This window comes from Triplophysa dalaica, chromosome 14, assembly GCF_015846415.1.
Source record: "Triplophysa dalaica isolate WHDGS20190420 chromosome 14, ASM1584641v1, whole genome shotgun sequence".
Classification (NCBI taxonomy): Eukaryota; Metazoa; Chordata; class Actinopteri; order Cypriniformes; family Nemacheilidae; genus Triplophysa; species Triplophysa dalaica.
In genome coordinates, this window is record NC_079555.1 from 8,586,185 (window position 1) to 8,598,843 (window position 12,659).

At 36.1% G+C, this 12,659-nt stretch overlaps 2 protein-coding genes across 2 annotated transcripts in view; one reads left to right on the plus strand and one right to left on the minus strand.

Annotated features, from left to right (window-relative positions):
• Positions 1 to 6,844, plus strand: part of necab2 (N-terminal EF-hand calcium binding protein 2) — a 66,955-nt gene extending 60,111 nt beyond the window's left edge. The window contains exons 10-13 of the mRNA XM_056765925.1: positions 1,842 to 1,954; positions 3,941 to 4,018; positions 4,803 to 4,894; positions 5,278 to 6,844. Of these exons, the coding sequence (XP_056621903.1) occupies positions 1,842 to 1,954; positions 3,941 to 4,018; positions 4,803 to 4,894; positions 5,278 to 5,306 (312 nt within the window). The 3' untranslated portion in view covers positions 5,307 to 6,844. The remainder of the gene's footprint in view (positions 1 to 1,841; positions 1,955 to 3,940; positions 4,019 to 4,802; positions 4,895 to 5,277) is intronic.
• Positions 6,845 to 6,973: 129 nt separating this feature from the next.
• slc38a8a (solute carrier family 38 member 8a) lies at positions 6,974 to 10,869 on the minus strand. The gene is made up of 10 exons (XM_056765923.1): positions 10,615 to 10,869; positions 10,118 to 10,316; positions 9,861 to 10,017; positions 9,468 to 9,572; positions 8,947 to 9,004; positions 8,368 to 8,482; positions 8,048 to 8,195; positions 7,745 to 7,944; positions 7,610 to 7,661; positions 6,974 to 7,487 (listed from the first exon to the last, which is right to left on the minus strand). The coding sequence occupies exons 1-10, from the start codon at positions 10,801 to 10,803 to the stop codon at positions 7,385 to 7,387; spliced, it is 1,326 nt and encodes a 441-aa protein (XP_056621901.1). The 5' UTR covers positions 10,804 to 10,869; the 3' UTR covers positions 6,974 to 7,384.
• Between the last annotated feature and the right edge of the window lie 1,790 nt (positions 10,870 to 12,659).

The window sequence follows — 12,659 nt, forward strand, 5'->3', positions numbered from 1 at the left end:
TGCTACAATAAATTAAACCAGTTCCTATCAAAGTGGTAGAATTAAGGATTGTAATAATACATTGAGTTCACACATATCCCACACAGCCCAGAGACTCTATGGCTAACTTGCTTAGTCTGTCAAGCTCTTTTATCGTTTTATTCCACTGCATTTGGTCTTACTGAAACCTCTTGTTGTTTAAAAAAGCACTGAAGACTAATGAAAGACATCACAGCATTTAGTTGCAATGCAGGCACGTGTCGAAATTGGATTTTAAATCCTTTTACGTTCCCATAATTATTCTTATGTAGCCTTGGTGGCAGGGCGCTCTTTATTAAGTTCAGGGTTTATTATTATTAGGTCTTTATTGCCCCGGCCTTCGGGAAGCATGAATGCTGTCAAATGAAAGTGCCTGTTGGTTTCGGTTAGTTTTATCTTTCCCGTCCGCTTGGGAAAATGCATCCTCTATGGATGCAACACCTTAATTATAGCTCACGGTGCATGTAGTTTATCAGAAATACCCTGACAACATAAAAACAGATCCTAATGCACTATTTGACGCTTGTTTGTTAAGCAATATGCTTATATGCTATTCTGAAGCAGTCGTAGAAACAAGGTATAAAATGTTCTGGATAGAGTCTTTCAAAAGTCAACGCTTGTCCGTGATTGTACGCGTATATTATTACAAGGGAATTATCTATTATAATGCCAATTTCATAATTATTATAGAAGCATATTCATCTTCACAAACTGGCAAAAATGCATATTGTGCGAAACAAACAAATGTTATTAATGACAGTGAATGTCATTGATGACATTATCATATTATAATTACAGTATAATGTTTAGCCAATTGTTTGATAGCCCTTATTATAGGACAACATAAATATGTTACAGGATAGTACTGCACTGCAGATTTAAAATAATTGTTTGCAGGCAGATTAAATTTAGAAGATATTAGGATTAGAAATGCATTGGTATTATGTCAACTATACTCAGGTTCTCTGCCGTATGGAAACAAGGATTCATTTAATGAAACCTATAATTTCTCGTAGTCTATGACAGGCTCAGATCAGTTATTTAATCACATAAATGTCTCATACTCAATAAATTGATTCTAGATGACAGCACCGCTTTATGAGAGTGTGGGCTGAGTGACAAGTTACTGTACTTTTGAAATGTACAATTATGTCAAAACCTGCAGCAGTTAAATTTCAATGCCATTAAGTTCTAGATTGATCATTGTGCTGTTTCTAAACGTATCAAACTAACCTGTTGTAACAGTATCGCTGTTTGTGTTCGGCCCCAGATTTTTACATTCCTATTTGAGTTAGCCAGCCGCACTCCCACATTTCAACCACCACTTACATTTAACTGGGAATTAATTAGTTACTTAGAAGATGGTCCAAAAGACTAATGAAGTGTCTGACTGTATTGATTTTACCGTCTGGCCTCGCATTTATTTTTCCGTCTTCTCGAGGAGTAAATCTATGCGGTAATACTCAGCCTGCAGATCTTACGTAACTCTGATAGTTTAATATAGATTGTAACTCTTAGAACTAGAGGGGCAAAGCTTTTAAGGTAATTTCAAAGGCTTTTCCAAGCCATTTCTCAAAAACAAAACAGTTTATAACTCAAGGTCAACTAAGGAACCTTTTCTGTGTCTCTAAAGATCTCTGATTGTATCCATTCATTAAATCGTCTATTAGTATTCTTCAACATTGCATGCATTTTAATTACAAAATTCACCTCACAAGTCATAACTAAATCCCCACAGACTAGAATACTTCATTAAGTTTATTCTTGGAAAGTAATCTAACAACTTCTTTAATGAACTTCTTTCTCTGTCTCTCTCGCTCTAGTCGCTGTACCTGATCCGCCAAGAGATGAAAGCTTCCCAAAAGCAGCTGGGAGAGTTCTGCGAGGCTCTGAAACAATACCTGAAAGATGTGTCTACTCAGAGAGACTGTTTCCAGTAAGTTAACTGGTTGTTTTTCTTAAGCTTGACCTTTTAGTGACTCTGTTTCCTGCTTTATGTCTCAATTCATTTTATTGAATTTACAGGGTAATCCAGCAGTTATGTGACAGTAAGAATTCAAATATTCGATGTGCTTTGTATTTGTGCTGTCAGACTAAAATGCCTAATGTTTTCTGTTTGCTTTTATCTGCTGGAGAAGAAGCACTTTGCTCCAGTTAAAACAAGCTCCCAATATAGCAACACATTGTGATTCCCAATATAAGTTTTATCAAGTCCTTGACGTGTCAAAACACACGTAGTTGCATCATGTTATGATTCCAATATGACATATACTTTAAACACCTTCATCAATGTGTATCTATCTTTGATTGTGGAAATATTATGTAACATTTGATTATTTTACCTCCTTTGGTTGAAGAGGGCAGCAAAGGGGTGTTGTTATTTATCTGCATGAATTAATAATAAAATAAATAATGAATTGATTTGTTTTCAAAAGTTCGGAATAGTGCTATACTACATCAAAATTTGTAAGTTACTCAAGTAAGACATTATAGTCACAGGCCAAAGTCCTAACCCAGATAGAAATAGCACCATTCTTACAGTCAACCCTCGACTGAGAGCATTTTTAAATCCCCCATGATGAAATATTCATGTAAGAGCAGCCAGTAAAATGGGTTCTTTTGTAGGGTTTCTTCTGGAAGTTCCCAGACTCTGGTCGGTGAGACCTTGATGGCAGTATTTTGTGCTGCTGTCATGGTTTACATCACACTGGTGAATAATTGATCAGTAAGAACATCTGCAAGCTTCTACAGAGACCCCTTTGCGGCCGAATAGGTGTCTCTGTAGCATCCCTGTGTCTTTTATCTGACATTTTGCTTCTCTAATATTTATTATTTTTATTAGGTAAACACATTCAGTATTAAAATAATTTGGAAAATTAATTCTAAACAGGCATTGCAATGCCCTTATTCTTGAAATACATCTTGTCTTAAAGGAACAGTTCACCCAAAAATTCTGTCTTCATTCGCTCACCTTTGAGTTGTTCCAAATCTGAATACATTTCATTGTTCTGATGAACACAGGGAAAGATATTTGGAAGAATGCTTGTAACCAAACAGTTCTTGGCCACCATTGACTACCATAGTAGGAAAAATTGCTTTATGCATTTCTTTGTTCTGTTGAACACAAAAGCAAACAGCTCTGGGGTACTTTTGACTATTGTATTTTTCTTTCTATGGTTGTCAATGGTGGCCAAGAACTGTTTGGTTACAAGCATTCTTCCAAATATCAATCTCTGTGTTCATAAGACCATAAAATTAGGCTATACAGATTTGGAACAACTTGAGGGTGAGTAAATGAAGACAGAATTTGTATTTTTGGGTGAACTGTGCCTTTAAATGTTGGTTAAGCGACCCAGTGGGTATAGTGCCGTTCACATATGTTTGCAGTCGACAAGTCCAGTCTATCTCATCCCCCCACCGGCTTTCTCTTAAATTCCTGTCACATTACAACTGTCCTAATAAGTACTAAACAACTATTAGCATCAGGTCTGTTATCTCTATTGGATCTGTATGGAGGTCTATGGGAATTGTTAGAACTAGCTGTGAAAGAGTTTAGGCCGTTGTCAATTAATAAACCAGATGCTATTGAATTAAAGCTAATCATGGTTGGGTTTTATTGCCTGAAGGAGTGCAGTAATAGTAAGCAGAAATATGTGAGGAGTTACTGCCATCAAGTGGAGGGACATATACTGTAGTGCAATGGATGATTGAGGGTCTGTTTACATTGTCTATAGGAAAGGAGTAAATAGCTTCATTATCTTGTAGCACTTCTCATTGAAGACATCGCTTGGTTTTCTTTAGTGCTTGTTTGTATAAGATTAAACACAGGTTTCCATCCGCTTGCTAGACGGATTGGCTTGTCTGAAAAGTGTGAAAATGAAAGTGTGTAGTGTTGTTTCTCACTGCTAGTGTCATTCTGCAGTGTGACTGCTGTACGGCTCCCTGATGGACTTTCCTTTGTGGTCTATGAGTTCTGGGATGGAGAGGAGGAGTGGAAGAGGTAAAACATGACACTGTTTTTATTCTTGCTGTGAACCAGTGTTTAAGTCATTTACATTTAATCATTTAGCAGACCCTTTTATCCATAGCGACTTACAAGTTGGGTAAACAATGGACGCAATTAGGTCAACATTAGGAAAAAAACAAAAAGCATGTAAAGAGCAATAAAAACATGTCTCACAAAGTCTACTACAGTGTACAGAGCTACGTTTTTTTCATATTTATATATTAGTGCTGTCAAACGATTAATCGCATTCAGAATAAACGTTTGTGTTTACATAATATATGTGCGTACTGTGAATATTACCTTTGTGTTTGTAAACACACAAATGCATTAAAATATGAAATTAATAAATTTTTATGTTTGATGTTTACATGTTAAATTATAGGGAAATAATAATAATTCACCAAAAAAAATTATAAATATATATACATTTATCTGTATATTTTTGTATTTATAAATACAAAATGATTATGCGCAACACAAAGACACATTTATGTAAACACTTTTATTTTCATGAGATTAATCACGATTAGGAATCAGATATGATCTGAGAAAGACAATACTTAAAGCTTTGCAATGACTTGGAGTAATTGATGACAGTATCAAAAAAATTAAAAAATTTGCTTCAAGAGTGTTTTTTGTAAAGTTGCATTAAAATTCAAACTGGCTCCAAAATATATTTGCAATATATTCCACATGTGTCTTATCTTCCTGACACTTGCGATGTACTGGAACAAGGGCACTTGTTATGGTCATCTAACCCTCACTGCTTCTCTCTCAGGCACCATCAAACGGCAGCATGCAAGGCCTTCCAGCATGTGAAAGTGGATACTTTGTGCCAGCCCGAGGCAGTGTCTGCCGTCGCTGTGCCTGGTGAGTTTCAGTGGTGTCAACCGGCCTTTGATGCCGTTTATTTTTGTCATTGTAGTCTGAGGAGAGTTGATGTTCTTGTATTTCAAAGCTGCCATGTGTTCTTTGGTTTCATGTAGCGGCAAAAGGTCTGGTGCTTTTTGTCGTTAAAAATTGCCCAGATCACCCACTTAGAGCGAAAGATCAACGTGACTGACATGTTAATTGTCATTTTAATATAATGTGATTTTTATATAATATTAATAAAAACATTTGTATAAAAAATATTTAAGGTTTAAAATATATAAACTTAGAGTTTTAATCATAATACAGGCAGTTCAGGCATTAAATATTAAGCACATTTTAATACTGATCGATCCATAATGACCATCCATCTCTATTTCCAGCCGCCTGGTGCAGCCTGAGCAGAGACTGATGAAAAACGAGCCAGTCTGCGCGTGGAGCGATCCCGCCTTATGCCTGAATACCTTGCTCTGCTCCTCTGTTTCCAACCTCCACCCTCCCCATCCTCTGTCACAATCCCTGCTGTCTTAACTCGCCCCTTCTCTTTCTGCTCTCTCACTCTCTTTTGTAATTACTTGTTTACACAGTATCCATTTGAAATCGAGCCAAAAGTACAGTGTCAACTAGAGAGAATGTTGGCCATAGAACCTATTCCCTATTCTATTTCACAACAGCAGCATACAGCAATGACGTTAAAAACTCCCAGAAATATTTGGGAACTGCACTTGGTTGATGCATATATCCAATATCAGGAAAACTGCATTTGCATTTACAGTATTTACAACTTGCAAAGTAATTGAGGGTGATTTATTTCATCTCATTGAATACACGTGACGGTTTCCAAATGGTGCAACTTCTGAGAAGACAAAACTGTGCAGTATTGATACAGCTTGTCCATGGATGATAATAGAGTTATGTAATGTGATGCTTGTTATAGGTTATAAGTTGGTGTTATAGGTACTTTGAATTGAATGTTCTTGAAGCGTGGAACGCACTGAGCCATGCAGAGAATCTGGTTATATTTATATCAAAACATTAAGCATGATGCATACTGCTAGTCAAAGGGCCTATAATCATATTACATACCAAATAAAGATGTGATCCAGAAGCACAATACACTGTACTTGGAGTAGCCTATCCTTATAATGTTTACTTAAATGAATTTTTAGTGCAAATACTGTAATATTCTGAGTGATTAGTATTGAGGACAGAATTATCATGAGTATTTTATCTATAGATGTTTATGCTTTTTGAGACCTTGAAATGCATAGATGTGAAAAATGACATTGACTGATAGTAATTCATCTGATATTCGTGTCCATTTTATAAGTCATATTTAAACATTTGGCACCAGATTATGCCTCAGGACAAGCAACGTTTACGTCCCTTATAAGACGTCTCAAAGCAAACCATTTAAAACATTTCAAGCTTGTTGATGAGTAAATCTGAGGCTGGTATATTTGTGCAGGAAGACTTCGGTTTGGCTCAGTGTATAAACAATTCAATACCCGACAGAACAAATGTGGCCCAAACTGCAACATTCCTTTGTTCGCTTTCCCACCGATCCTGCCTTCTGTTCGGTTTGTTGATTCCTCACAGTGAGTGCATGTTACAAATGAATGTCCAGTAAATTATTTGCCGTAGAATTTAGCTATGCTACTTTAAATGGATTTTGTGCATTTCTTATTTTCTTTTATATTGTTCCAGAAACGGAACAAAGATGAAAAGTATATATATATGAAATGAATCAAACTTAAAACATGAACAGTCACTTTTAATGGCATTGTTTGATGAAATACTTCTTATACTCTGTATGTTTCTGTAAACTGGCTTTCTCTCTTATGAGTGTAGAGATTTATTGCAGGGATGCAAAGTATTATATTCGTCTTAAATTTGTTAAAATTCTAGATTATGTAGAGTGCTGCTATTCAATAAAGTACTAAAAAAGGACTTGGCGTTGTGTTTTTTTTAACAGGTTTCTTAATTCACCTGGACAAGATTTTCTATAACCCTCTGAAAACATTTACAGTGTAGTTCTTAAAAACATCATGTACGTAAAAATATTTAAACGATGGTTCTCACAATTCTGATTACATTAATTCATTAATCTCTCTCTTGCTCTCTCTTTATTCTGTATCTTTTTTACTGTTAAATGTATAGCTTTAATATGGCAAGAGTTGGAACAGATAACAGTCTAAGAATGAATTTAGCGACAATGATAATGAAACTGGGCAAAAGAGTCATTAAAGATTGCAGAACATTCAACAAAGACACTACATAAATATTACAGATGTACATCTTTTTGGGGGGATGTATCACATATGAGGGTGGATTATCATTGCTACATTTCTTCTTATTACAAGATTGCATCAACAACAAAAAAATTTGGACCCATGACTAAAATAATTACCAAACAGTAGGGCTTTAAATCTAACTTATTTACAAAATTGGCTAAATATTTTCAAGAACAATACAAGTTGCAAAAGAAATTTAGAGTTCATTTATGAGTTGCATCATTGCGATTGAAGTACTCTGTCCAAAGATATAGGCACCACAGAAAAGTGTGATCATTCCCCATGTAATAAGAAGATATCTGAACAAAAAAAATAAAGTAAACGATTGTTTATGTGATGTGATAGAACAAGTATTCATTTTGTTAGACATAACACATTAGAATTAGAACAAATCCAAAGCAAGTCTAATCTTTTTTCTCACCTCAGTGTAGGAGAAACTGACCCTGACTGTACAGCAAATATCAGGCAAAGTCCTTCAAAAAAAAAAAAGGTATAAACAAATAAATATAAAACAACTAAGAATATATTTACTACATATAAAGACAGGTAGAATTACCTGGAAATATAAAGATGAAGAAAGCACTGATTCCCCCAACCACACTGATCACTTTGCTGATGTCTGGAACGAGGACTGCAATGAGAAATGTGACTGAGACCCATACTGTGGTCAGGGCAAAACGAGTTCGGCTTTCGTAGGATTCAGTCACCACTGTGTGTTTGCGTCGGCGCTTTAACAACGGATCTTGAATCACAGATCTGCAGGCACACAAATGATATTCTGACCAATGTAAGTATCATAATGAAGTAATGTCATCTTCGTAACATTTGATTTTTTACTCCTACAAACATGTACCAGTACCTTCCAAGCAGGACAATGATAGGATAAATTGTAATGATTGAGATCCCGAACAGCACCCTGGCGATGATCATTGTTACATCGCGCCCACTGTACGACATCAGAATATCAGGAGCAACATTCTTTCCAAACGTCAGATACCCATAGATTCCTACAAAATAGAGTACATTGGAGTTATTTATTGCATTTGTAGATACAGCACGGGAACCAAGCTTAGCCCTAACAGATTTTACAAGGACAACATACATCATTGGTATGCTACTAATGTTCATATAAAGTTTTTAAAAGGGAAGATATAATAATCTGTACAGAACCAAACTGACCAGTAAGAGAATAGATGATGAGGCAGATGAACATGGACACCACAGAAATGAAGACCCAGTGTGATAGCTTCCTGTTCTTCATACTACTGTAGACAGCAATACAGGCCTCATGACACTGAAACACAGTTGACAAAATATCAGCTTCAACATGACTGCGTTCCAACCTAAGGTGTGCAAAACACCGTCTACAATAAGGTCTAACAAAGCTTTTCCTATTGGTCTAATTATAAAAAACAGAACGCTGTTCTCACCAGCTCATTTCTCATGAATTCCTCTTTTGCACAGTTTCTTTTTATATTCCCTCTTTTCTCCATCCCTGCCTCATAATCAATCACCCTCAGGAAATAGACATTGCTCTTTTTACTGTGCCACCATACTGGACTTTTATTACATTTCTGACATTGCCCTAGAGTTACCAGATTAAAGGAAAAAATCCAAAAGCTCTCCGTCTGGATGCCGAACTTTGCACTTTTTGAATTCGACCCCGACCATAAATTAAATAAAAGTGAGAGCAAAAAACACTTGGCTATAAATGGATACAACCCTACAGTCTTTAGTCAGAAGTGTTGTCCCACTAACCTGAAAGCCAAAGCAGATAGTCGGGACAACGCTGAACATTGAAGCCCATGAGCTGATTCTAAATAAAAATAAAAACAAAAATGATCATCACACAGCTTTTACTTCACTGATCTCCTAAAAGGATTTATTTAAAGGGACAGTTCAACCAAAAACGAAATATCTGTCATCATTCACTTACCCTTGTGTTATTACAAAACTGTATGACTTTCTTCCGCAGAACACAAAAGAAGATATTTTGAAGAAAGGGCGCCGGCGCCAGTTCACTTCTATTGTATGGACACAAAACCAAGTGAATGGGTGCCGGTTAATAATATTCTTCAATATCTTTTGTACTCTGTGGAAGGAAGAAAGTCATACAGGTTTGAAATTACAAGTTTTTTTTATTTTTGCGTGAACTATCACTTTAATTTATTTAAGCACTTAACAAAGTAAAGGCCACCTGGATGATGTTGAAGAATTGCTGTTATTCTTTACAAAGTATTCTACCTTTTTTTTTTAAAGCTTTCTCACTCCAGACTTACCCACTGCTGTAAAGAGGTGACAGATTGATCTCATGGACCGGCCTCGTGTGGTATTTCACAATGATGGCTACAGTGAGATAGGCGGCTGCAAAAGTTCCAATAACACTGAACAAAAGTAAATAAAATGATTACAAAAAATATAATTAAGGGATAATTTAACATAAAATAAACAGACAGTGACACCAGAACTGACATCAGTCTGAAGGGATTTATATTGCCGTTATGTCAAGCTACGCATTATTCTGCTTCGTATGACTTGATCTGCACAACACTTAATCTAAGCCTTGAAACACACCTGATACTTATTAATACTTATACGTACTATTAAAAGACTGTCTGTTTTGATTCGTGAACCGTATTTGTCAACTGACTCATAAGAGAAAATATTCTCACCTAGTATATTTCTGTATGCTAATCTCCTTAGGTACAGAGAGAGGAAAAATGAGAAAGAGACATAGGAGAAACAGGGCAAATCTCTGGTCTGTGTACCAGTGGTACGGCATCTCAGATTCTGGCAAGCCCGTGATTAACTCATACATGGAGATACACACTGTGGAAAAATATACGGCAATGCATCGACACAAGGACCGTTAATTTAGAATGCAAAACCCGCAAGAGAAATGAACCCACAATTTCATTATATTGCTCACATGTCTCAAGCTGGTCAGCCACTATGACCAGGAAAGCAACAGATATGATGAAGAGATTGAAGACATAGCAGATCTCACAGAGCTTGCCTAGGGAAGGACCGCACATGTAAGTGACCACAGCCTGATATGTGTTTTGTCCACTTATAGAAGACGAATAGCCCAGGATGACCAGACCACTGATGAGGAACACAAGAGAAATCTACAGAAGAGAGTCACACATCATTACATTGTGAACATGTTTTGAATGAACTTCAATCCACACGCCAAATAACTATATTAAAATGATAAAGATCATGTTGATATCATCAATGAAATATACCAACCAGTGCATCAGATATTCAAACAAGCAGTACAAGATTATTTAGAACCACATGGTTTTACTACAAATAATATTGTGTTGACAAAATGTTCATTCTGCCAAATGAATAAATGTAAACTAGTTATAAATCCATATTATTTTGGGAAGGGTTTATTGTAGCATTTACGCATCTACTTGCCAGTTCCACGGTGACAGCGAAATGAATTCCTCCAGCCTTCTCAAACGCCCAGGGGAAGATAAGAAGTCCTGCCCCCAGCGCGGACTTGAGCATGATGAAAATCGCTCCTAAAGAACCTAATTTTTGTCCATCTGTGTCCAGCGAGGATTTTGTTAACAAGCTGATGCTTTCTATTGCCAGTTCTTCCATGCTTGAAAGTGCGGGTCTGTGTCAACGCGCTGCGGGAATTCAAACTTTGTGTCATGTGCAAGAGGCGTTTTCTTTTCAAACATACATCAACGCCGTACATACATCAAAGTACCGCGAGAGCGGTGCCTGCTAATCGCTCTCGCGGTACTTTGATGTCGGAAACACCTGACGGCCGTGTTGTTTGACTGCGCTCGTGTAACATTTGTTCAGATTTAAAAATACATGTAGGCCTACAGTTATGTTATAGCATATTTTATTTAGCATGTTAAATTTGCATTCAGAATTCTTGTAATTTTGAAAAGTGCCAACTATGTCTAAAACTTTTTTCTCTCATTATGAGTGATGCATTAGGGGGGGTTAATCCTAAAAACAGATTTATTCTGCGTTAATAAGTAATCTTGGGCTAAAACGTGTTATATAGTTACGCTCAGTGTTGGGTAAGTTACTCTGAAAAAGTAATGAATTACTAGTTACTCATTACATATTCAATAGTGTAATTAGATTACTGTCCAAATTACTCTGTCCAAAAAGTATTTAATTACTCATTACTAATTACTTTCTGTTCAAGTATAGACATGAAACGGCTTATTTAATTCATTCAAATAAATAATATTATTAACTGACCGAAGTATTACAAATGTGAGAATTATACATTAAAGCACAGATTTTAAAGTAAGAATTTGAATTTTGATGTCAATTACACTATTGCACACGCATATATTTAACAAAGTATTAAGTTTAATTACATCAAAAGTAACTGTAATTAAATTACAGAAAACATACGAGTAATCCCTTACTTTTCTTTTTCAAAGGAAAAGTAATTAAAATACAGTAACTAATTACTTAGTAACTAGTTACACCCAACACTGGTTACGCTGCATAAGAAACGTGTATTTTATTCCTTGAGGTTGGTTTTATTATAGCAAAAAAAAGACTTGGTCACATTTAAGTGGGTGTCTTCAATTTCATTGATTTGTGTAAAGCATCTTTTTTACGTCATAGGATTCCCAGTCATTTTATGAACATAATCGATTCTTAGTTTTGTCGAACTCATGATGTCTATAAGTATTAAAAACATTGCGAGTAATTTGTCTTGAGGTCGTGTGTAGGGTGTGCAGGATAACCTACATTTCACAACATGCTTACCAGAACACTGGATAAGTTTGGTGGCTTACTGTCACTACACATCATAGCCCGAGCGAACTAGACAAGACTCAGGACTATTGGTGAAGAAAATCACAGGCATGGTTGGGAATTCCTAGAAATGGGCAATAAGTGGGACATGTGACCACCCGTATGACAAGCTTTTAGGATATCCTTTTAAGTACATAGAACTGGTCGGACTTAGTTCTCATGTTCCATCTCATTAACCTCCATTGAAGTTTGTCACCAGAAAGAGACAGGTGGGATTTTCACAGGCTTTCCTTCCCATTAAAAATGGATCAGCACTGAGATTCGGAAAGAGCACCCAGACTCTGATGGAATTAGTCAATTTTACACAGACCTCAGGCAAAAAGCACAGGCGACTACAGGATTGCTTAGCAGACGGTGTTGATAGGATTTAAAAATACGTAGGATGAAGGAGTGTTTCTTTTTGTTGGTCTATTCCAACATTCAATTACAAGACTACAGCGACAGTCTTCTGAATGCTTTTGTATCTTAGAAGATTGGATTGATTATATTCCTTGCACCTCAGTATCAGTGACCTCCAAAACTAATTTTAAAAGTCTGACCCAGAATTGAACAGAAATTCTTCTGGCCCCCTCCTTCCACAGTTGCGGACATACTTCATGACTCAAAGATAAGATAAATAAATGGGTTGGGTACAAAGCATTATTAAAAATATAATCCACTAC

Excerpts from the sequence above, each read along its gene's own strand:
- slc38a8a (XM_056765923.1), bottom strand. The coding sequence starts at position 10,803 with ATGGAAGAACTGGCAATAGAAAGCATCAGCTTGTTAACAAAATCCTCG. Across the intron at positions 10,018-10,117 it reads GGCTGACCAGCTTGAGACAT|TGTGTATCTCCATGTATGAG; the intron begins GTGAGCAATATA and ends ATTTTTCCACAG. Across the intron at positions 9,573-9,860 it reads AGCATACAGAAATATACTAG|TGTTATTGGAACTTTTGCAG; the intron begins GTGAGAATATTT and ends ACTTTTGTTCAG.